Below are 23,345 nucleotides of genomic sequence, written 5' to 3' on the forward strand. Positions count from 1 at the left end.
TTTGTCCACCACTCTGTCCACAGAGCCGACAGCAGTGCCTGGTTCCCAGTAGGTGCTCAATAAGTGGACGGTAACTGAATGAAGGTGCAGAGTCACGCTTGGCATTTTGCTCGGCCCTGCCCATGACCCCATGAGGTTACTGGGATGCAACCCATTTTGCAGATGAAGAAACTGAGGCCCGATGGGCAGTGAGGGCAGCACCAGATGGGTTCCTGGGTCTGCCGGGCTTTTTCCGCCTCTTGTTGGACACCCTTCCTGGGAGGAGCGAGAGAGGAGGGGGGAGGTGTGCAGGGCCGTGGTCACGCTGACCCCCCACTCCCACCCCACATTGTGTCCCGGCAGGGACAGCATGGACAGTGTGAAGCAGAGTGCAGCCCTGTGCCTGCTGCGGCTCTACAAGGCCTCACCCGACCTGGTGCCCATGGGCGAGTGGACGGCCCGCGTGGTGCACCTGCTCAACGACCAGCACATGGTGAGACCCCTGCCTGGTGCCCAGGGACCCTGGACCCAAGACCCACCGCCCTTGGCAGCCACCTGATGCCTGGGGCCCCCCACCTCTGCCCTGATTCCCACCTGGGTGCCTGGGGACCCCTCCTCTGCCCTGATTCTTACCTGAATGCCCAGGGCCCCCCACTTCTGTCACTGACACCCACCTGGATGCCCGGGGTTCCTGTCCAGTGTCCCCAACACCCGTCACTCACCCAGCCCCTCAGCAAAATCCCAGCCTCTATTTCCGACACCCAGAGATTCCCCCATCGCCTGCCCAACCAGCACAGAGACACTGGCCTCTGTCGCCACCCACGGTGCTCCAGTCCCTCATGGTCCCCAAGCCGTGAAACAGCCACCAGGACACCTGTACAAACCCAAGCGCACCCCTCAGGCCACCCCAGCCCCAAGTACTCCTGCGCCTCTCCTCTCAGAACCACAGCCTGGACACTTGTCTCCAGTCTGACCCTCCCCCGAGGGCCCTGACCTGTCACTCGTCTGCCCCTACAGGGCGTGGTCACAGCCGCTGTCAGCCTCATCACTTGTCTCTGCAAGAAGAACCCGGATGACTTCAAGACATGCATCTCCCTGGCTGTGTCTCGCCTGAGCCGGGTGGGTGTGGTATCAGCGCCAGCTGCAGCGTCCCTGTCCCCTGGGCACCTCTCTGGTCCTCACTTTCCCAGAGAGACCATCTAGCTCAGTGGTTAAGGACTCAGGGTCAGAGCTGGGTTCATCCCAGCTCCGTCACTTCCTGGCTGTGTGGCCCTAGGCAAGTGGCTTCACCCATCTGGGCCTCGTTTGCCTCATGTGTTCAAAGGGGATTATTCCAGTGCCTGCCTCACAGCATAGCTGCTGTGAATTAATCTGTATAAAGAGCACAGGGCCGGGCACACGATGAGCACCCAGGAAGTGAGGTTGCTCTCCTGTCTGTCTCCCTCTCGTCCCCCTCTCTTTCTTCTTCCTGCTTCGCCTGCTTTTCCTTCCCTCTTCTGCTCCTCTCACCACCTTCGCCCCTGTCCTGGGAACATGCCCTGAGGCCTCCTGTGGGCCCATCTCTGTGCAGGCTGACACTTGGGGACACGGATGAGTCAGACCCGAGCCTGCCCTCAGGGAGCTCCCTGTCCTGTTGAGGGGAGGGATGTACGGCAGGGCCAACTCAGGCACAGATTATCATAAAAGGGGCGGTGTGTGCAGTCGTGGAGGTAGCAAGGATGTTGCAGGCCCCCCAAAGGAGGCACTTCACCCAGCCTAGAAGTCTGGGAAGGCTTCCTGGTGGAGGTGATCCTTGCCTGAGTTGAGACTTGGAATAAATATAAATGTTTCCTGAGGAGGTCGAGAGAGGCCTGTGTTCTCAACCAAAGAGAACAACACACCAGCTTACTCCTTCGTATTTTCATTCATTCACCACACATCCGAATTCTCTCGCGGGCCAGGCTTGGTGGGGGAGACACAGACAGTAACAGCGGGGGCGGGGCACCTGCTGTCATGGAGGTGGCTCAGAGCAGGATGGGGCTTGCTTCCTGGAGAGGGGTTTTCAAGGTGGCGTAGGAGTTTGTCGTGAGGAAAAAAAGTTGCTAATTCCCCCACCTCTTCCCTAATCCCTTCTCGTGTCTGACCCTGTAGTAGGCCCGGGGACCCAGGAATGGGTCAGACCCAGTTCCTGCCCCTGTGTATCTTCGGGTGTTGGGGGAGGGCCACAAGGAAGCACTCTCCAGGGAGCCGTGGGGTCCAGGTTCTAGTGAAGGCAACCCAGGGCATTGTGAGGCGCAGAGTTGGAGTCCCCTTCACAGAAGGGGATCGGGTTGGCCGAGATTTCCTGCCCACCCAACGCCAGCTTTACTTGGAAAAACCGACCAGTCCCAGATCCAGCCAGTCACTCGCTGTGTGCCCGAGGCTTCCTCACCACCCTCCCTGAGCCTCAGGTTTCTGCACCATAAAACTGTCAGGTCACAGCCACCCCTCCCCGTGCCCCTACCCATGCCTCGCCCCCCTCCTCTGCCCCCAGATCGTCTCCTCGGCCTCCACCGACCTCCAGGACTACACCTACTACTTCGTCCCGGCGCCCTGGCTCTCGGTGAAGCTCCTGCGGCTGCTGCAGTGCTACCCCCCGCCAGGTACTGCCGAGCGCACCCGGGCTGGGGTCTGGGGCCTCCAACCCCATGGCTGGGCAGCGGGGCCGGGTGCTGGGGGTCTGTGTCAGGAGTCCTCTGAGGCTGGGCTGGTGCCTCTAGCCCCTGTTCCGAGGCTGCAGTGGGGGCAGCGCTGAGCCCAGGGCCCCGGATGAGAATGTTGTATGAGGCTGTTGGAGACGGGTTGGGGGAGGGTGGGCAGCAGAGAGCAGGGCATCCTCCCGGCTCAGCACAGACAATGGGACAAATCGCTTGTTTGTTGACTCCCCTGCTGTGGGCCTGGGTCCCTGCAAAACCAGACTCACGCTCCAGCCCTGAATGCTCCAGCCCTGGAATGTCGGGGCTGTCATGGCATCTGTTACAGATGAGGAAACCAGGGCTTGGAGAGGGGAGGGCCTTGTCCAAGGTCACCCAGCAGGTCAAGGGGCAATTCCAGGCCATGCAGTGGGAGTTAGCATAGCTCTGCTAGGGGTTTTTCATGCCCTCGTTGCTCATGGTCATGACCGCTGGTGTGGACGGAGGGTACTGCAGTGAGCTGGTACTGCACCGGGGTGTCCAGGTGCCCCCAGCAGAGCTGGGGATATGAGTCCCTGAAATAGACACACCGGGCAACTGAGGCTTGGAGAGAAGACATTGCCTTTCCAGGGCAGTGAAGGAAGAGCAGAGCCTGACTCCTGAATCTCTGCTCTAAACCCTTTCCCTCTACCACGTGGGCCGTGGCTCCCCCTGGGCTTCTGTATCCTCGGCTGTCCGACCTCACAGAGCAGTTCTGAGGGACCCTGTGCTGAGGTGCTCAGCACACAGTAGGCGCTTGATAAACCAGTGCCCTTCGATTCAACCAGGGTGCTAAGCACCTGCTGGGGCCCAGGGAGCTGGTGTGTAGCCCCAAATCTTCACAGCCAGCTGGGTGCGAGCGTGCGCGAGCGTGCACACACGCACACACTGTGATGGAGTGTGTGATGCAGGTGACACCCAAGGCCCCTCCCAGCCGGTGAAAGCCAGGGATGGATTTTGTCATGAGGCCCTGGGGAAGCCTCGTCCCCACTCTGGGCCTCTTTTCTCATCCTGTAAGGAAGGGCATAGCTAGAACCTAAGCCCTCTTGCATCTAGAAGCCCCGCCTCATAATTCTGGGGTGTGCCCTGGGCAAGCACCTCACCAACTCTGATCCCCTGCCCTGTGAGAATTGCAGCCATTCCCCCACCCCACCCCCACCCAGTGCTGGGCAGGGAGGGGCTGCTCCAATTTGTTTCCAAGTAATTTATTTTTTATTCAGTTGCACCAGGTCTTAGTTGTAGCAGGCAGGCTCCTTAGTGGCAGCACGTGGGCTCCCTAGTTGCAGCAGGCGGGCTTCTTAGTTGCAGCTAGTGGGCTCCTTAGTTGTGGCATGCATGTGGGATCCCTGACCAGGGGTCGAACCCGGGCCCCCTGCATTGGGAGCGCAGAGTCCTATCCACTGTGCCACCAGGGAAGTCCCATAAGTCTCTTTTAATCTCGAAGAATTCCCCCTTCATTCCATGACACTGGCCTTCACTGCAACCTTTGGTTAAGAAAAATTTTGGACATAAGGATAACTTGGGAGAACAGTAAAATGACCACACCCAGATGCCCCCGACCCAGACTCGGCGGAGCTTTACCACTTTGCTGGATTTGCTCCCTTGTTCCCTCACTGTCTCGGACATCCAGTTGCTGAATTACTTGAAAGTAAGTGGCAGGGACTTCCCTGGTGGCTCATTGGTTGAGAATCCTCCTGCCAAAGCAGGGGACACGGGTTCGAGCCCTGGTCTGGGAAGATCCCACAGGCCGCGGAGCAACTAGGCCGGTGCGCCACAACTACTGAGCCTGTGCTCTAGAGCCAGCGAGCCACACTACTGAGCCCACATGCCACAACTACTGAAGCCCGTGTGCCTAGAGCCCGTGCTCCACAACAAGAGAAGCCACCACAATGAGAAGCCTGTCACTGCAATGAAGAGTAGCCCCCGCTCACCACAACTAGAGAAAGCCCGCGTGCACCAACAAAGACCCAACACAGCCAAAAATATATAAATAAAATAAATAAATTTATTTAAAAAAAAAAGTGGCAGACATCATAACACTCCCCCTCACCCCAAAATATTTCCGCAAACGTTTCTTAGAATCAAGAACGCTACAAACCCACAATACTCTTATCACGCCGAAGCAGATTTAGAATAACCTTGGGGTCATCAGCTACCCAGGCAGCAAACTGCCCTAATTGTCCATAGCATTATTTTTATGGCTTAAAAAATACAGCCTAGGACCACAAATTAACTGATTACGTCTTTGTCATTCTTTTTTTCCATCTGGGATAGCCCCACCCCCACTCCCAGTTTTTGAAGAAACGGGGAGGTTTTGGGTTGCGGTGTGTCCCATGTTTTGGATTGGGCCGATCGCTGCCTGTGTCCTTTAGCTGGTTCTCTATCTTGTGAATTTCCCGATAGATTTGGGTACAACATTCTTTGCTAGAACACTTGACAGTTGTTCTGTCCACTTGGTGTTGCCTCACAGGTGAGGGAATGGCAGTTCCCAGGGTTTGTGTGAGCTCCTAGATGGCAACTGTCTCAGGCACTCAGACCCCTCCTTGGGAAGAGCCGGGTTTGGGCGTGTCTCTGGGGAAGGTTCCTGCAGCTTTCTTTGTTCTGTGAGACTCCTAAAGTGCGTGAGTGCTGCGGGAGGGGAAACAGGGGCTCCCAAGGGTGGAGCCTCTGGCCCAGCAGAGTTAGAACGGAGCAGGACGAGAGCTCTGTCCTCTGTCAGCCTCCCCTGGTCACCTGGGGACCCAGGAAGGACTTGGGGGAGTAGAGGCCCCAGCCTGAAGCTGCAGGGCCCGCACTCTTCCTCTGGAGGATGGGAGCCATGGCGTGGCCCCTGCCCCTGGCATGCGGGCTGGGCCGGCGGAGAGCTCAGCCCAGGGCGTGCCCTCTGGTTCCCCAGAGGACGCGGCCGTGAAGGGGCGGCTGGTGGAGTGTCTGGAGACCGTGCTCAACAAGGCCCAGGAGCCGCCCAAGTCCAAGAAGGTCCAGCACTCCAACGCCAAGAATGCCATCCTCTTTGAGACCATCAGCCTCATCATCCACTACGACAGGTGCCTGCCTGCTGGGGGCGGGAGCCTGGCCTGGGAAGGGAGGGCTGAGGGCCGGGAATGTGCCTGCTAGCTAGGAGGGTGATGGGGGTGTGAAACGCTGCCCTGCCAGATTGGCACCGGGCCCCTCTTGAGGGGCAGAATTCCCGAATATCTGTATTTGGGCTGGATGCCCAGGTGTCTGGGTCCCCAGGGGACCCAGGGCAGGAGTTAAGAGCTGAATCAGCTGAGGCCCGGTCCTCCATCTCCTCATGTCATCTTGGGTGTCTTCCCTGCCCCCACCCCGGTCTCTTCCTCTTTTGCCGGCAGTGAGCCCAACCTCCTGGTCCGGGCCTGCAACCAGCTAGGCCAGTTCCTGCAGCACCGGGAGACCAACCTGCGCTACCTGGCCCTGGAGAGCATGTGCACACTGGCCAGCTCCGAGTTCTCCCACGAGGCCGTCAAGACCCACATTGACACCGTCATCAACGCCCTCAAGGTGCGACCTTTGGGAGCCTGCCCCCGGCCACACTGACCTGGCCTGTGTCTCCTCTGCTCCCTCAGAGAGGCTCTGGGGGTCAGAGGCCCTGGGGTGGCCGGCCCATGCCAGGAGGGAGCCTAGAACACACCCTACCTGCTCTCCTCCCTCAGACGGAGCGGGACGTCAGCGTGCGACAGCGGGCGGCCGACCTCCTCTATGCCATGTGCGACCGGAGCAATGCCAAGCAGATTGTGTCAGAGATGCTGCGGTACCTGGAGACGGCCGACTACGCCATCCGCGAAGAGATCGTGAGTCCTGGCAGGGGCAGGACGCCCAGACTCCTGGGTCTCCAGATCGGGATGCGCTGAGCCCAGATGGGGTGAGTGCACACCCCACCTCCCCGCCGTGGGCACACTCGCACACCCGACCTCCCTCCTGGCTGGCAGGTCCTAAAGGTGGCCATCCTGGCTGAGAAGTACGCCGTGGACTACAGCTGGTACGTGGACACCATCCTCAACCTCATCCGCATCGCGGGCGACTACGTGAGCGAGGAGGTGTGGTACCGCGTGCTACAGATCGTCACCAACCGTGACGACGTCCAGGGCTACGCTGCCAAGACCGTCTTCGAGGTCAGCACCCCCGTCTCACCCCCACAAAGGGGCCACAAGGCAGAGCAAGGACAGCTGGGGCGGTGGGCCAGGTGGCCTGGGCCTCCATCCTGCTTCCTCCTCCTCAGAGGGGCCTTGGCCTCCTGGGGCCTTCCAGGGACACAGGGCCCGGGCCTCCACGGGCTCATATATATGAGGGTCAGCAGGGCGTGGGGTGCCACCAGTCCCCAGGTCCCGGCAGTTTCTCACTCCCTCTGCCCCAGAAAAGAGGGCCCATTCTGCCCCGTTTTACTCCCTGTGTGAGCTCCGGCCAGTCACTTAACTGCTCTGTGCCTCACTTTCCCCATCTATAAACCCACCCACAGCAGAGTCAGGAGGCTTCTGCAGTTAATAGGAGTCGAGGGCTCAGCGCCGCGCCTGGCACATGCTGAGCGCTCCTGAGTCAGGATGGTGCCACTCACCGCTGTCCCCGCCCCCCAGGCGCTCCAGGCCCCCGCCTGCCATGAGAACATGGTGAAAGTTGGCGGCTACATCCTTGGGGAGTTTGGGAACCTGATTGCTGGGGACCCTCGCTCCAGGTGAGGGGGTGAACGCACACAAACTCCTGAGGGGTCTGGGGCCCTGGGGTCCGCCTGCGATCCCCGGAAAGGTCCCCCTGAGGGAGGCGGCACCTCTCATGGGGGCTTCTGGGAGAGGGTGGTGGAGCTGGCCACCTGCTGACGCGCACCCCCGGCCCCGCCCCCTGCAGCCCCCCAGTGCAGTTCTCCCTGCTGCACTCCAAGTTCCACCTGTGCAGTGTGGCCACCCGGGCCCTGCTGCTGTCCACCTACATCAAGTTCATCAACCTCTTCCCGGAGACCAAGGCCACCATCCAGGGTGTCCTGCGGGCCGGCTCCCAGCTGCGCAACGCCGACGTGGAGCTGCAGCAGCGCGCCGTCGAGTACCTCACCCTTAGCTCGGTGGCCAGCACGGACGTCCTGGTCAGAGCCCCAGTCCCCACGCGCCCCTCCTCTGCACCTCTGTCCCCTCCTCCTCCCCGGGACGCCCGTCCCTGACATGCTCCTTCCCCCCAACCCCCCTGCCCCGATCCGCAGGCCACGGTGCTGGAGGAGATGCCACCCTTCCCCGAGCGAGAGTCGTCCATCCTGGCCAAGCTGAAACGCAAGAAGGGGCCAGGGGCCGGCAGTGCCCTGGATGATGGCCGGAGGGAGCCCAGCAGCCACGACATCAATGGGGGTGTGGAGCCCACCCCCAGCACCGTGGTGAGTCCCGTGGGGCTGGGCTGCCGGGGCTGGGCCCAGCCATGCCGTCCTCTCTTTTCACCTGTGCCTGCATTCCCTGCAGTCCACGCCCTCACCCTCCGCCGACCTCCTGGGGCTGCGGGCAGCCCCTCCCCCAGCGGCACCCCCAGCTCCCTCGGGTGCGGGCAACCTCCTGGTGGACGTATTCTCCGACGGCCCGGCCGCCCAGCCTAGCTTGGGGCCCACCCCCGAGGAGGCCTTCCTCAGGTACCGCCCGCCTTGGGCCCAGGGCTGCCCCCTTTCCATCTGCCCCCTCCCAACTCCCCCCTCCCTCCCTGTCCCTGAGCCTCTGTCGCCCTGGCTGCCACCTCCCCCAGCCTCCTGCCTCCCTCTGGGCCACTCTGGACTCTCGGCTGACCCTGGCCACCCTGTGTTGTCCTTTCCCGTCATCACGTCTCAGCCTGCTCTTCCTTCTCTCCTTCCCTTCTCCCCACTCCCTCTCTCTTTGCCCTCTTGCTGCCTCTCTGGGATTGGCTGCTGCCACGCCTGTCTTCTCTTGTCTGCTCTGGGATTGGATGGCCCAGCGAGCTGGAGCCGCCTGCCCCTGAGAGCCCCATGGCTTTGCTGGCTGATCCAGCTCCAGCTGCTGAGTAAGGGGTGGCCTCAGGGGGTTGGGGGGCAGACTCCCGTGTCCCCAGGGAGGGTTAGGGGCCTGGGAGCTCTCGTCAAGCTCTCCTGATGAGCTGCAAGGAATTGGAAGGGAGTGAAATCAAGGCCGTCTGATACAGGGTAGGGGGGTGCTGACGGTACCTGCCAGGGTCCTATTCCCACTAGAGGCAATTGCCAGTCTGATTCTGGGGCTCTTTGGGGAATCTGGGTATATGGGTTCTGGGCTTCTGTTCCTTCAGGGCTTGCAAGCTCTCACCACTAGCTCTGGGCCTTTACCTCTAGCCCCCCAAGCCCCTTCCCATCTCTCTCCTTTCCCACCTGCAGCCCAGGTCCTGAGGACATTGGCCCGCCCATCCCGGAAGCCGATGAGCTGCTGAATAAGTGAGTCGTGGGTGAGGTTGGGGAGGGCAGTGGGGACAAGTGGGACGCACAGAGCAGGAGCCAGGCGAGCACCCGTCATCTTGAGCTCCCACCGCCCCCACCCAGGTTCGTGTGCAGGAACAACGGGGTCCTGTTTGAGAACCAGCTGCTGCAGATTGGAGTCAAGTCAGAGTTCCGGCAGAACTTGGGTGAGTCCAGGGGGCGATGGGGTGAAGTTTCAGGGAGACCTTGGCTTCGGGAGGGCATGGAAGGAACTCAGATGGAGCCCTACCTCTCCTCACCCCCCACAGGGCGCATGTATCTCTTCTATGGCAACAAGACTTCAGTGCAGTTCCAGAACTTCTCTCCCACCGTGGTCCACCCTGGAGACCTCCAGACTCATATCCTGTCGGCCTGGCCCAGCCCCGCCCCTCCAGGTCCACCTTCCTGGCAGCTGGGAAGGAGATGGACCCAGGTCCAGACCCCTGTTGGGCCCTCTTACTTGAAAGCCTGAGCCTGTGGTACTTCTCTGAGATTTAGTGTCATCTGTAAGATGGGGTGGGCCTCTTTAACAGGACAGGAGATGATAGTGACATGATGTGATCGGGATGCAGGAGGTGTTACTTCCGGAATCACAGCTGCTCTGGGCCTCAGTTGGTCCCTGTGAAGCCCCTCCCGTGTCCTGACCTCGTCTTCCATCGGGCTCGACACCCGATTCCAGTGCCTCCTGCCCTCGAAAGCCAGGCCTGGGGGTCTTGTTGCCAACCACGGCCTTCTCCTGTGTGTCCTGGGCCAGTCACTTGGCCTCTCTGAGCCTTGCTATCCCTTCTGTGAAGTGTAGATCCTCCTCCTCCTTTTCACAGGCTTGTTTTGAATATCAGTGTGGTTCGAAGACCCTGGAAGGGTGGCTGGCATAAAGGAACTGCTTGAGCCGTGTCGTCAGTCCCCTGTCCCGCTTCTCTGGGCCTCAGTTTGCACAACTTGGAAATTAGAGTGGTTAGACCCTAAAACTGAGGACCTTTTCAGTTCTTTGGTTCAGCATTTCCAGAGGCCTTCTGTAGGCTCAGCTCTGTGCTGGGCAGGGCCCGGGGGAGAGAGACATAAGACCCCATCCTTGCCAGTGGGTTGTTGACACAAAGGCCACCATTTTGGTGAACCTACCGTGTGCCACACACACTGACAAGTACTTGTGCTGGATGATTTCATGGACTGCTGAGGACACTACGTCCATTTCGCAGATGAGGCTAAGAGAGGTTAAGTGACTTGCCCATAGTAACCGAGGTGCTAAGAGCTGGGATTCAAACCCAGGTCAGCCTTCAGAGCCATGGTGTGACCTGTACCATAATGGAGGTGGCTGAGCCCACTATGGAAGGCCAGAGGAGGCACCTAGGTCAGAGGTTTGGCTTAGGAAGGACTTTGGAGCTAGGCCTTGTACGATGAGCCCTGGACGGCAGCGCCGAGCCCCTGAAGGGACGGCAGGCTGGGGCTTCCAGGAAAGTTCTGAACCATCAGGTGATGGTCAAGTCCCTTCCCCAACACCACCACCCCGCCCCCCGGGCCGCTCCTGTTTCTGGCTTCCTTGACCACGGGCGGGCACAGCTGGCCGTGCAGACCAAGCGGGTGGCCTCGCAGGTGGACGGTGGGGCACAGGTACAGCAGGTGCTCAACATCGAGTGTCTGCGGGACTTCCTGACGCCCCCGCTCCTGTCCGTGCGCTTCCGGTGAGTCAGGAGGCGGGGCGCTGCGGGGTGGGCGGGGGTTCCGGGGCGAGGGTGTGGTCTGACCGAGCCCTCCCTCCTCTCCCGCCAGGTACGGGGGCGCCCCCCAATCCCTCACCCTGAAGCTCCCGGTGACCATCAACAAGTTCTTCCAGCCGACGGAGATGGCGGCCCAGGACTTCTTCCAGCGTTGGAAGCAGCTGAGCCTGTGAGCCGCGCGGGGGACGGAGCCAAAGCCGCCCTCAGGGTGGGCGGGGCTGGGGCTTCCAGATCCCTGACTTGAACCTTTCCCGGCCCCTAGGCCCCAACAGGAGGCGCAGAAAATCTTCAAAGCCAACCACCCCATGGACGCGGAGGTCACTAAGGCCAAGGTGAGACAGGCTAGACAGGAGAAGCACCGGGGCTAGCTTCCCAGCCCTGCCTCTCTCTCCAACTCTGGGATTTGGGGAGCAGTGGCTGCTCCACTTCTGAGCCTCTGTTTTCCCATGTGTAAAGTGGGGCCAGTTTCCACTCCAAAGGGTTTGGGGGAACTGGTGTGCCACTGTCTGGGAGCTAACAGAGATCGGGCACCCTCTGACGGCTCCCCCGCTTCCTCCTCAGCTCCTGGGGTTTGGCTCTGCTCTCCTGGACAATGTGGACCCCAACCCAGAGAACTTCGTGGGGGCTGGAATCATCCAGACGAAAGCCCTGCAGGTGGGCTGTCTGCTCCGGCTGGAGCCCAATGCCCAGGCTCAGGTGAGTGGTGCTCTGCGAGGCTCCCCGCTTCGTGTGCATTCTCTGCACCCGGCCCCCTCCTGCCTCACTGTGTTCTTTGAATCACATGCCTCTGCTCTGTGGCCCTGTCTCCTCCCTCTCCTGCCTCCCTCCTGTCTCTCCATCCTCTGGTCTTCCTCTCCCTTTCCCTCCCTGACTTTCATCTCTCCATATCCCTTCCACCCTTTGTGGCCTCTTTTTTATCTTTCATCCTTTACCTCTGTCTTCCCTGGCCCTTCTATCACCTTTCTGATCCCTTGATCCTTTTTCTCTCCTCTCATCATTTATCTGCCCTGTATCCCCCTCCCCCCCAACCCCCCACCCTGGGCTCTCCATCCTCTCTGCCTCCTCCCTGAGTCCCCCCGTCCCCCCAGATGTACCGGCTGACCCTGCGCACCAGTAAGGAGCCCGTCTCCCGTCACCTCTGTGAGCTGCTGGCCCAGCAGTTCTGAGCCCTGGACTGTGCCCCCGGGGACGTGGCCGGCACTGGGCAGCCACCAGGACTGAGGCAGCCGTGGTGGATGGGGCAGCGAGGGGACCTCCGCTGGTGACAGGGAAGACCCCGGGGTCGGGGGGTGCCTAGGACCTTCCTCCAGCCTTTTGTATTTTTATTTTTGTTCATCTGCTGCTGTTTACATTCTGGGGGGTAAGGGGGAGCCCCCTTCCTCCCTTTCCCCCCCGAAGCACAGAGGGGAGAGGGGCCAGGGAAGTGGGAATGTCCTCCCCTCCCACCCCACCCTGTCGTAGCCCCTCCTGCCCCCTCCCTGTCCAGGGGCTGTGTATTATTGTGAGCGAATAAACAGAGAGACGCTAACAGCCCCACGTCCTTGTCTGTGTCTGGCGCTCACGCCCAGCGGTCAGAGGAGTGGGGTGAGGGCATGCAGAGTGTGGGTAGCTAGGCCCCGCAGCCCATGCGTGGGGCTCTGAGCAGACAGCAGCAGCAGCAACCGCCGTGGCCCCAGCTGCAGGGCCACCAGTCGCCATCCTGTGCCTGGCTCCTCAGCCCCCGACACCAGGTAGCAGGCTCTCGGTACCTGCGCCCGATGGACCACCTCCTCCGCCTTCTCCTCTGGCTGCCCCGCCTCTGAAGGAAGAACAGGGAGGGCCGAGGTGACCAGTGGGGCCTGGACAACTAGGATGCCAACCTGCGGGGGCCACCCCTATCCTGGGCCTAAGTTTGACTCCTGACAGAGGAGAGCCTTACAGCTCCAGCCAGCTGTCAGGACCTGAGAAGATCACGGACTTTCTCCCCCTCTTCCCACCCAGCCTCAGTCCCCCACTTTCGTGGGTACACTGCGTGTGCAGCCCTAGGTAATCTGCTTAGCAATACAGATCATAAACACGCAGGAGATGTTTACCAGGTGCCGGGCGCTGGGCTCCAGGGAAGACCTCCGTAACCCTTCTGAGGACCCTGCCCCACTTACAGGTGGGAAGCAGGTTGGGCGGTGGAGTCGCATAGCTCGGAAGGGACAGTCGTCTGCCCCTTCCAGGTGGAGCTTTTTACCATGTTGTTACACTCATCAGGGTCTTCGCTGGGGTGGTAGTGTCACTCTAGGTCTGCAGCCCATGCGTGGGGCTCTGAGCAGACAGCAGCAGCAGCAGCAACCGCCGCGGCCCCAACTGCAGGGCCACCAGTCGCCATCCTGTGCCTGGCTCCTCAGCCCCCTTTGTCTCTCTGAGCCTCACAGGTCATATGTGACAACTTTTCCTTCCGGACCTGGGCTCCGTGGAATCTACCACCCCTACTCCACCCAAGACTATCGGCAAAGCGTGTACTTGCAGCACTAGAGCAGGAGTGTGTGGATGTGGGAGCCAGGCTTGCCTGGCTGAATCGTGGCTCTGCTGCTTATTAGCTGAGCCTGTTTCCTCATCCATAATATGGGAATGATGACATAACAGGAGATAGCCCTCACCTATGAGGATGAAGTGAGTCAGTACACAGAAAAGCACCTGGCAGGACATGAGGCCTCAGTGTTAGCTATTAGGATTAGCCAGGAGGTCCTGAAACCTACCGATTGGGACCTCCCTGCCCCTCTCTTGCCTTCCTGTCAGTGTGCACTGCCCAGTCCTCACAGACAGCCAAGCCCACTTCGCAGCTGGCTTCTCCTACCAGTTTCCCCACCATCAGCTTGTGAGAGCTGGGACTCGAGTGTCCCAGCCTGTGCAAAGGGGCCGCTGTGCCCGCCGCTGACCTGGTGGAAAGTGCGTGGCGGTGACCAGGGTGTAGAAGGAGCGGAAGAGGCGCCGACGCTGCTCAGAAGACGGTTCTGAAGGGGGAAGAGGGACAGGGTAACAGAGAGCCCCTCCCCAGCCCACGCCCCTCCTGGCCCCGCCCTCCTCTCAGTCACCTTGATCCCCCGAGGGCTCCACCGTGAAGAGGCAACGTTTCAGTTCCAGGTGGAGGAGCAGCAGCCTGTGGGAAAAGAGGTGTCACGGCCAGAAAAGGGGATGAGGACCCCCAACCCACTCCCCACCTTCAACCCACTCCCCGGTCTGAGCCCTACCCAAGGATGTCCGTGTGCAGGGGGAAGCCCGCGGGCAGCGCTCGGGATCCCAGCGGCAGGCAGGCCCGCAGCGGGTCCAGCAGTGGCTGCCACCAGCGCTCCAGAAGCTGCAGGGGGCGTGGCCAGCGAGAGAGGCGGGGCCGGTGGGTGAGGTCGGGGGAATACCAAGAGAAGGCGGTTTGGCCAGGGCAGGGGAGGAGAACACAAGGGCAGAGGGCAGAGGGGACCGGGGAAGGGGCGAGGCCTGGAAGGACGCTGTAAGAGGGAAAGAGGGGCCGAGCTGCGGGGACGGTGATTGGAGCACAGCCCGAAGGGGGCGGGACCAAGGGCGAGTCAAGCGTAAAGAGCGCACTCGCGGGTCAGGGTGCTCAGAGAAGGGCCGGGGGTAGCGGGTGAAATAGGGGAAGAGCGGGACGTAGCCCAGATTCACCTGTGCATCCAGCTGGCTGAGGGGAGGGCGCGGCCCGCAGAGCAGACACAGCTCCAAGCCCGGCAGGAGCGTCAGGGTCAGAAGCCGGTGCGGCACCTGAGGCAGCCCGCAGAGTGGGCTGGCCGGAGCTCCTCCCCTTCTCATCGCAAGCCCCGCCTCCTCGAGACAGCCTCCAGGTACCACCCCTTGCGCGCTCCTCCCCGCCCCCACCTTCCCCCTGCCCGCCCCATCCACTCACTCACCGTGGGACTCCCGTGAGGCAGGTACACCGGGTAGTCGCGAGCGGCCTGCGGCGGCAGGGATCCCACCAGCCAGGGGAGCAGCACGGCTTCCGGCATCCCCAGCCGCCACCAGCTCTCTGTCGCTGCCACCACCCGGCCCGACACGACCAGGCTGACGAAGGCCGTGCCCGCAGCCTCGGCGAACCCAGAAAGGGCTTCCTGGGTACGGGAGGCAGGCCGGCTGCAGGTCAGGAGACCTGAGCAGGGCCGACAGTGACTTCCCAGGTGCGTAAGGAGTGGGAAGAGACGGCCATACAATTCAAAGCTTGCCTGGTGGCCATGCTCATGTGTCCCACCCTCCCTGGGCCTGAGTTCCTTCACCTTCACATGCAGGTGCCATCCCAAGTCACAGTGCGAAATTAAACAGGTAGGGTGATTGCTAAATAGCCTGACACGTCCTACAGAAGCTAATACTTGTAACAGCAGCAGCTACGGTTTATCGCGTTGTATTATAGGCCAGGTAGGCGCAATCTACAACCAACTGAAGCTCAGAGAGGTCAAGTCACCTGCCGAGAGTCACAATGCTGGGAGGCAAGTCATGCCAGATGAATCCAGAGCAATATTTAAGGAAGGGGAGATAGAGATCTCCTAGGTAGAAGGAACAGGATGTGCCAGGGCAGGGAAGCTGGGAAGCTGTGGGGATTTGTGAGACTCATGAGGCAGCTGGGAGAGGGTGGACTGCGGAGTTAGTAGAGATTAGGGCGAGCAGGCTGGCGGGCGTCAGATTCCTCAGGTCCTCAACACCAGGCTGAGGGGCTGAGACCTTGTCCTGGGGGTGATGGAAAGCCACGGGCGGGCTGTGACCAGGGGAGGGGCAGGGGCAGCTCTCGGTGTAGAAAGATCCTTCCGGGGTCAAGGCGGGGGTTGGACTAGAAGCCAAAAGGATTAGGAAGAGGTTGAGGCAATGGTCCAAGGGTAAGAGGATGGGGACTGAGCCAGGGCCAGAGGGACAGTTTTAAGACTTTACAAGGCATTCCCAATACCTGCAGCAGGGACCCCTCTGGAGGAACCACACAGTCCACACACTGGGTCAGGTCCCCGATGAGCTCTGAGTCCCCAAGGAAGCTGTCGATGAGGCGGTAACTGGCCTAGCAGAGGGAAAATGAAGCCTAGGACCCAGGTGGTACCCAGATCTGCTGCCTCCTCCTCAGAAAACTGGCCCTACTGGGCCTTGCTGAGGGGTGTCAGACAACCAAGCTGCCCCCTGAACCCACTGGGTCAGGCTGCCCCGGGGGCTTCTGGGAACTGTAGTTCCCAAATATCAGTAACCAGGTATCCTAACTTCCCATCCTCACGTCCTGCAGCCTCACCCTCAGCTCCTTCTTCAGTCTCTCTACATTGCGGATATTGGTCAGCTCTTCAAGTCCCACAAGAAGAACCTAGAAGAAACATATAGGAGAGCAGGCGACCTGGATTACTGGTTATAAGACAGGAGGGGCTGGGACTCAGACTCCTGTGTCTGCAGGAGGAGGAAACTGGGGATCTGGACTCCTTAGTCCGAGGCAGGAGGGACTGAGTTCTAGGATTCCTGGGTCCTGAGGGAGAGGGATGCTGAGAGTTCAGATTCCTGGGACTGGAAAAGAGGGCTGGGGAGTCTCACCATGGCCCCAAACACCATCTGGAGTAGTCTCTCCAGCCTCAGCTCCGAGGTGCCCTCCTCAGATGACAGAACAATGAGGGTGATGCTGTGAGAAAGGAAGGTGAGAAGGAAGAATGAGTCCAGGCCAAGGAAACAAGGCAGCGAGGAGAGTAGGGTCTGCCCTTGATCCTGGATGCCAGCTACATCCATGCCCGAGCACAACCTGCTTTTCATTCAGAGAAACTCAGGGATCAGAAAGGGTAACTGACTTGTCAAAGATCCCACAGCCAGGTAAACAGCTGGCGTTAGAGAGCTGGATGGCCTCAGGGTTGTCTTCAACAGGAGCTATCACCCTGGCCCTGCCCCCAAGCTACCCTTGGAGACCTGTCATGGAAGCTCTTCCACACCACGGTTGTGTCCTCCGTCTTCGCAGAGCTCAGCTGCACCTCGAGATTCTGCCCAAACATATGGACTCCATTGAGGGAGCCGATGACAGAGAATGGGAGCTGGGGAAAGATTGGGGATTTTAGACAGGAGCCCCCAAATCCCGTCTTCTATTGGAACCAATGACTCAGGTCCCCAACCCCCTCCTCTCTCTAGATCTCCTGGCCCCTCCTCTTCGGGGAACCAGGATCACTGGTCAATTGCACCCTCGACCCTCCAAACTCAATTCTGAAACTTCCCCAGCCCCTACTCCCTTGAAGACCCAGAGTCCAAGCATCTAAACCCCTTCCATTTTGGAGATCCAGGCGCCCGGGGGCCCACCTGTTGGCGGGCGGGGGCGCCGCCGCGGCTGCTCCTGCAAAACAGAGGGACCCCGCTGGATGCCGCGAGGCACAGCAGATGTACGGTGCCTTCGGTCCCCTCCTCTCCCATTTGGAACCCCCGCTTCCCAGTCCCTCCGTGGGGACAGTCAATGCCCGCCTTGGAGCATGCCGGTAGTCACACGAAGTCAGGCTGCGGTCCGAAGCCGACAGAGGGCGAGATGGGGAGCTAACTGGAAGAGGACTGGATTCCCGCCTTCTTCATCCAACTCAAACCCCCATCAACTCCTATTCCAGCACCTCCCCCACGCCCCGTTACGCTCTCTTCCGCCCCAGCCGGAAGTCACAATACCCCTAACAAAGATGGCGGCTAATTTTATTTGCTAAGCTTCCTAGTCGCTCCTTGGAGCGGTTCGACTCTATTTAAGAGAATGAAGAGCCCGACTCGAAGGTAGGGACTGCGCCAAGGCGTTGCCTAGTAACCATCACGTAAACTAATACGTTTCACATTCTAAATTGACAAAAGAGCCGTGCCACACTCAAAGATGGCGACGGTGCCGAGGCGTTGCCTAGCAACCGCTTTGGCTTAGCTTTCCGTTTTGTAGTGGCAGCACTATGCCATACTCAACGATGGCGACAGTGCCTAGGCGTTGCCTAGCAACCACCATTCAGTCCTCGTTCTCTTCCAAGGCTAGAAACAGCTGTGCCCCTCTCAAAGATGGCCGCATGACGAATCCCGAGCACTTCCTTAGAGCAAAATCTCCCTCCTCACCCTCGAGGATGGTTTGGTCCGGCGAGCGTTGCCTAGTAACCCACAAATGGCATGGTTGTTTTTGCTGTTAGAAAAAGAAAGATGAAATCCTTTATTTTCCAGAATCGGAAAATAATATTATTTGTAATGAATTTATACATGATAGTGTATTGTGCAGAATGTGAAAATACTCCTCCCAAAATCCTTTCCCTAAAATAAAATCTTTACAGTTTAACACAGAATACTCACGTTTTCACAAATATGGTTACTGTGTTAATGTTGTTTTCAAACTTTCTTTTTCTCATGAAACCGTATAAATGCAATTCGTCTTTTTTTTTTTTTTTTGCGGTACTCGGGCCTCTCACTGTTGTGGCCTCTCCCGTTGCGGAGCACAGGCTCCGGACGCGTAGGCTCAGCGGCCATGGCTCACAGGCCCAGCCGCTCCGCGGCATGTGGGATCTTCCCGGACTGGAGTACGAACCCGTGTCCCCTGCATCGGCAGGCGGACTCTCAACCACTGCGCCACCAGGGAAACCCCACTTCGTCTCTTTTGAATGTCCTATTCTGACCTATATTATAGATGTAACAAAATAGATTTAGCCTAGCCTATGCTGATATGCGTTAGGTTCTCACCTCTGTGTGTTTAAAGTGATGAAGTAAATCTTCATTAAGTTATCAATTTAGTCAGCTAGATTTTCTCTCTCTTTTTTTTTTAACATCTTTATTGGAGTATAATTGCTTTACAATGTTGTGTTAGTTTCTGCTGTATAACGAAGTGAATCAGCTACATGCATAGCTACATCCCCATATCCCCTCTCTCTTGCGCCTCCCTCCCACCCTCCTTATCCCACCCCTCTAGGTGGTCGCAAAGCACCGAGCTGATCTCCCTGTACTATGCAGCTGCTTCCCACTAGCTATTTTACATTTGGTAGTGTATATATGTCAATGTTACTCTGTCACTTTGTCCCAGCTTACCCTTCCCCCTCCCCGCGACCTCAAATCCATTCTCTACGCCTGTGTCTTTATTCCTGTCCTGCCCTAATGGTTCAACAGAACCATTTAGATTCCATATGTATGTGTTAGCATACCGTATTTGTTTTTCTCTTTCTGACTTCACTCTGTATGACAGTCCATCCACCTCACTAAAAATAACTCAATTTCGTTTCTTTTTATGGCTGAGTAATATTCCATTGTATAAATGTGCCACATCTTCTTTATCCATTCATCTGTCGATGGACACTTAGGTTGCTTACATGTTCTGTCTATTGTAAATAGTGCTGCAATGAACATTGCGGCACGTGACTTTTTGAATTATGGTTTTCTAGATCTTTTCTCTTTTGTGAGAACAGTTGCCCTCATTTATCCAAATATATTTACAAAATATATAGCAATATTAAAAAACATTTGTTTTTTTAATTTATTTTTAAAAATTTATTTATTTATTTTTGGCTGTGTTGGATCTTCGTTGCTGTGCGTGGGCTTTCTCTAGTTGCGGTGAGCGGGGTCTACTCCTCGTTGCAGTGTGCAGGCTTCTCATTGTTGTGGCTTCTCTGTTGCGGAGCACGGGCTCTAGGCACGCAGGCTTCAGTAGTTGTGGCACGTGGGCTCAGTAATTGTGGCTGGCAGGCTCTAGAGCTAAGGCTCAGTAGTTGTGGTGCATGGGCTTAGCTACTCCGCGGCATGTGGCATCTTCCCGAACCAGGAATGGAACCTGTGTCCGCTGCATTGGCAGGCAGATTCTTAACCACTGTGCCACCAGGGAAGCCCACATTTGTTTCTTTTAAACATGTTTTGTCTGCACTCTGGATTTGATTTCTAATAGTTGATAAGAAATATTAAGACATTTACCCTGCACATTAAATTACATTAAACTAGGTGAAAAACTGCATAAAATAACAAATGAACTAAAATATCAATTTCTCCCTGTAGTTCTATGAATTTTTTCTTTAGTCCACTTACATTTATTTTCTACTGATATATGTAGATTTATTTCTATTGTTTTATTTTTATATTTCTTGTTCTGCCTTTTCAACGCTTTTTTCCTCCATTCTTATCTTTTACTGGATTTTTTGTTTGTTTGTTTCCTCAGTTCATTATTTTCTCTTTCTTCTGGTTTCAAAGTTATACAAGAATTCTCTTTTATTTTTATTGGTTATTCTTGAAACTTTACCTTACACATCTAATTCAGCAAAAAGTTAAAGATCTTAAACCCTCTCTCAAATAATACAAAGAGAATATAACACCTTAACTCCGTTAAGCTCCCTCCCAGACTAACCAACTAGTGTTGTCAGCATTTTAGTTTTACTTTTTTTATGCCCTCGTTGAATATATCTCTTATTTTATGCAGGCAATATTTATTTGTAATTACGTAAATGTTTATGACTCATGTTGCTCTCCCTCTTCCTTCTTGTCTCTCAGATAATCTTTCCAGGTTAATTTAAAATTTTCCTACTGCCTGAAGTACTTCCTACCGAAAAACTGTTTCTCCCCTCACCCCATTTAAAGAACCGGCTTGCTCCCCCTCACGGAGCAAACAAGGGCACCTCTTTCTTGTTTTTCTCCCTCCTGCTGCAGCAAGAGTCCCAATAAAGGCTTGCCTGAATTTCTTGTCTGGCCTTTTATCAATTTTTATTGATTAAAGAGTCAAAGGAGGCTTCCCTGGTGACGCAGTGGTTAAGAATCTGCCTGCCAGTGCAGGGGACATGGGTTCGAACCCTGGTCCGGGAAGATCCCACATGCCGCGGAGCAACTAAGCCCGTGTGCCACAACTACTGAGCCTGCACTCTAGAACCCATGAGCCACAACTACTAAGCCCATGTGCTACAATTACTGAAGACCACACGCCGAGATCCTGTGCTCCACAACAAGAGAAGCCACCGCAATGAGAAGCCCGCGCACCGAAACGAAGAGTAGCCCCTGCTCGCCGCAACTAGAGAAAGCCAGCGCACAGCAATGAAGACCCAATGCAGCTAAAAATAAAATAAAGTTTTAAAAATTATTAAAAAAAAAAGAGTCCAAGGACCCTGGTGGGTGACACATGGAACCTCTGGCCAATAGTCTGTGAAGAACTGAACCCTGGTAACGATGACAAGAATGAGTATGGGAGAAGATCCTTTCTAGTTGTGCCTCGAGGTGATTACAGCCCTGGCTGACACTTTGATTATAGTCTCTGAAGCAGGGGACCCAGCTAAGCCATGCCTGGATTCCTGATCTACAGAAACTGCGAAGTAACAATGTTGTTGTTTCAATCCACTAAATTTTGGGGTAATTTGTTACACAGCAGGAGACAACTTAATGTCCTTTATTTATCCTATTATTTTGCATATTGTGGTTCATTATGAACCTGACAATTCCAGTACCTGGAGGTGGGGGACCTTCATCTGTTAACTGTTGTTTCTGTGGACTCTAATTTCAGTCTTTACTTCTGTGCTGGTGGTCTTTGTGATATTGATTAGAGTCCTCTAGAGAGGATTCACTTCTACTTCTGCAGGTTGTCAGGAGTGTTAGTATCCTGGAACTAGATCAGCTGCCCTGGACGGCTCTTGCTTAGCTGGGGAACTACACTGAAGTTTTACAAATCACAGCTGGCTTCAGGCTCTTGGTAATGCCAGTGCAGTCCTATCTGGGGCAGGAAGTTCGATTCCAACTGCATCTTTTTTAAAATTTGTTTCCTCTGTGGGGAAGGGAAGATACTTGAAGACTACCCATACCTCTTATGAAACCACCAATGTCACAAAAACAATGTCATATCACCTAATGTATCATAATGCCAGAAGCTGAAGTCCAGGCTAAAATATCTCATTGTTTAACTTATCGTTTGTAATACATTAATGGAAATGGTTAAAAATCAGTTAATGGAGCCAATCACGCATTCAGCTTATCTAAAGAAAAGTTTCCTTATGGTTAGGAGAGAATTTTAGGTACCATTTTAATCTCCTTACCTATTTATCATTTTGCCTTTCTCCAACTTACTTTTATCTTCCTTATAATTTTTTAAAATTTAATTACACTAGCATAAAAAAGAAAGGAGCTGCTTTAGATTAAAAGAAATTTAAGCCATCTAAATACGTGTTTGGTCATTGTTTGGATCTTGATACAAATAAAACAATTGTAAAAAGGCATTTTGAGAGAATTGGGAAAATTTGATTATGGATTTAAATGTTCAATGATACCAAGAAATAACACAATTTTGTTAGGGGTGTTAATGGCATAGTGGTTATGTGCAAAAATTTCCATCTTTTTAGAGATGCCTGTCAAGAATGTAGAAGTAAAATGATATGTTGGGATTTGCTTTAAAAGGGTTCATCAAAGAAAAAAGAAAAAAGGGATCGATAAAGTACATGTGACAAAATGGTGACACTGCTGAGTGCAAAGCAATGCACTCTTTTACCTTGAAATATATTGACAAACTGCATTGGAGCAAGTCGTTTTGGTTTCCACCCCCACTAGATCACCTCTGAGCCGGCTCATTTCACCCAAACCCTCCCACCCCAATGGACTTATTATTTCCAACTTTAATTAACATTACAAAGGTAAAATGCTATGTCATTGGACTCTCTGTTAGCACTTTTTAATTGGTGAAGATGAGCGGCTTTCAGATATTTGCTATTTTTAATATTTTTTGCGTGTGAGAAAAGCCTGCTTAGTTTTCTTCCCCATTAAAAAAATCAAGTATTTCTATTTTCCTTAGTTTTTATTGATTAGTAACATGTATTTATGTAGTTACAATGACTTTCCCAGTTTACAGTATCGTTTTCAACTTGGTTCATGGAGTCTTATGCAAACAGTTCAATATTTTACGTTCTCCGGCTTTGCTGTAATGATAAGAAAATCTTTTTCCAGTCTTCAGGATTATACAGGGTTATGCTTTCATTTGTTACATTTACATTTTTAATCCACCTGGAACGTATTTATGTTCTAGGCCAGTTTCTGGCTCTTCTCCCAGAAAACAACTAGCAGGTGTTGCTTAGCAACCTCCACTTGGGTTGGAGATCGGCTTCTTTTCAGGGTGGGAAAAACAGCTGCACTCCCTTCAGAGTTGATTGCAACCTTAAAGCGTTGCCTAGTAACGCCGTTTCGGATGCTGTGATTGGACCCTTCACACGACCCCCCCCCATCCCCCCAAGCCAGAAAGAACTTAACTAGAAACCTAATCTCTCTTTTAGAAAACAAGGGCAGCGTACGCGTTGCATAGCAACCAGGTCTCCAGACCCTCCCATTGAAACTAGTGTCGGAATCGTCGCCACGCTCAAAAATGGCGGCTGACGCACAGCTTTCAATATATTTCGCTTTCGACAGTTCTACCAATAATTCAGTCTTCCACATCAGGCCCCCGAAGGGGTTCGCTAGGTCCTTTTTGAGTCTTGCACACACTGGGTGCGAAGGAGGATGGAGATAAACCCACCAGCCCTGGGTGCCCCGCACAAACATGGCCGCTAGAGCGTCAACAGCGGCGCAAGGCCGTCCGGCGCGGCTGCGCGCGCAGCGCAAGCGCATTTCCGCTCATCCCGCAGT

At 55.7% G+C, this 23,345-nt stretch overlaps 2 protein-coding genes across 6 annotated transcripts in view; one reads left to right on the forward strand and one right to left on the reverse strand.

Annotated features, from left to right (window-relative positions):
• Nucleotides 1-12,030, forward strand: part of AP2A1 (adaptor related protein complex 2 subunit alpha 1) — a 36,206-nt gene extending 24,176 nt beyond the window's left edge. For both annotated transcript variants that reach the window (XM_079906738.1, XM_079906737.1), the window contains exons 5-23: nt 343-472; nt 997-1,098; nt 2,492-2,600; nt 5,566-5,716; nt 6,023-6,191; nt 6,344-6,481; nt 6,620-6,802; nt 7,262-7,359; nt 7,530-7,761; nt 7,876-8,043; nt 8,126-8,289; nt 9,016-9,072; nt 9,178-9,260; nt 9,363-9,451; nt 10,648-10,772; nt 10,861-10,977; nt 11,071-11,140; nt 11,370-11,504; nt 11,897-12,030. In XM_079906738.1, the coding sequence (XP_079762864.1) occupies nt 343-472; nt 997-1,098; nt 2,492-2,600; nt 5,566-5,716; nt 6,023-6,191; nt 6,344-6,481; nt 6,620-6,802; nt 7,262-7,359; nt 7,530-7,761; nt 7,876-8,043; nt 8,126-8,289; nt 9,016-9,072; nt 9,178-9,260; nt 9,363-9,451; nt 10,648-10,772; nt 10,861-10,977; nt 11,071-11,140; nt 11,370-11,504; nt 11,897-11,974 (2,398 nt within the window). In that variant the 3' untranslated portion in view covers nt 11,975-12,030. The remainder of the gene's footprint in view (nt 1-342; nt 473-996; nt 1,099-2,491; nt 2,601-5,565; nt 5,717-6,022; nt 6,192-6,343; nt 6,482-6,619; nt 6,803-7,261; nt 7,360-7,529; nt 7,762-7,875; nt 8,044-8,125; nt 8,290-9,015; nt 9,073-9,177; nt 9,261-9,362; nt 9,452-10,647; nt 10,773-10,860; nt 10,978-11,070; nt 11,141-11,369; nt 11,505-11,896) is intronic.
• Nucleotides 12,031-12,328: 298 nt separating this feature from the next.
• On the reverse strand, nt 12,329-17,453 carry FUZ (fuzzy planar cell polarity protein). Of its 4 annotated transcripts, XM_079906740.1 has the most exons (12): nt 17,263-17,453; nt 17,082-17,115; nt 16,701-16,822; nt 16,338-16,422; nt 16,048-16,116; nt 15,721-15,825; nt 14,699-14,896; nt 14,457-14,552; nt 14,027-14,133; nt 13,871-13,935; nt 13,715-13,789; nt 12,329-12,606 (listed from the first exon to the last, which is right to left on the reverse strand). In XM_079906740.1, exons 3-12 carry the CDS (start codon nt 16,781-16,783, stop codon nt 12,380-12,382), a joined length of 1,110 nt encoding a protein of 369 aa, XP_079762866.1. In that variant the 5' UTR covers nt 16,784-16,822; nt 17,082-17,115; nt 17,263-17,453; the 3' UTR covers nt 12,329-12,379. The 4 variants fall into 4 exon arrangements, 2 of the variants coding, with proteins under 2 accessions (XP_079762866.1, XP_079762865.1); XM_079906739.1 differs by having other exon boundaries at nt 17,082-17,453; XR_013825214.1 differs by lacking the exon at nt 14,027-14,133 and having other exon boundaries at nt 12,535-12,606; nt 17,082-17,453.
• Between the last annotated feature and the right edge of the window lie 5,892 nt (nt 17,454-23,345).

Source organism: Stenella coeruleoalba (assembly GCF_951394435.1).
Source record: "Stenella coeruleoalba genome assembly, chromosome: 20".
In the NCBI taxonomy this organism is placed as follows: domain Eukaryota; kingdom Metazoa; phylum Chordata; class Mammalia; order Artiodactyla; family Delphinidae; genus Stenella; species Stenella coeruleoalba.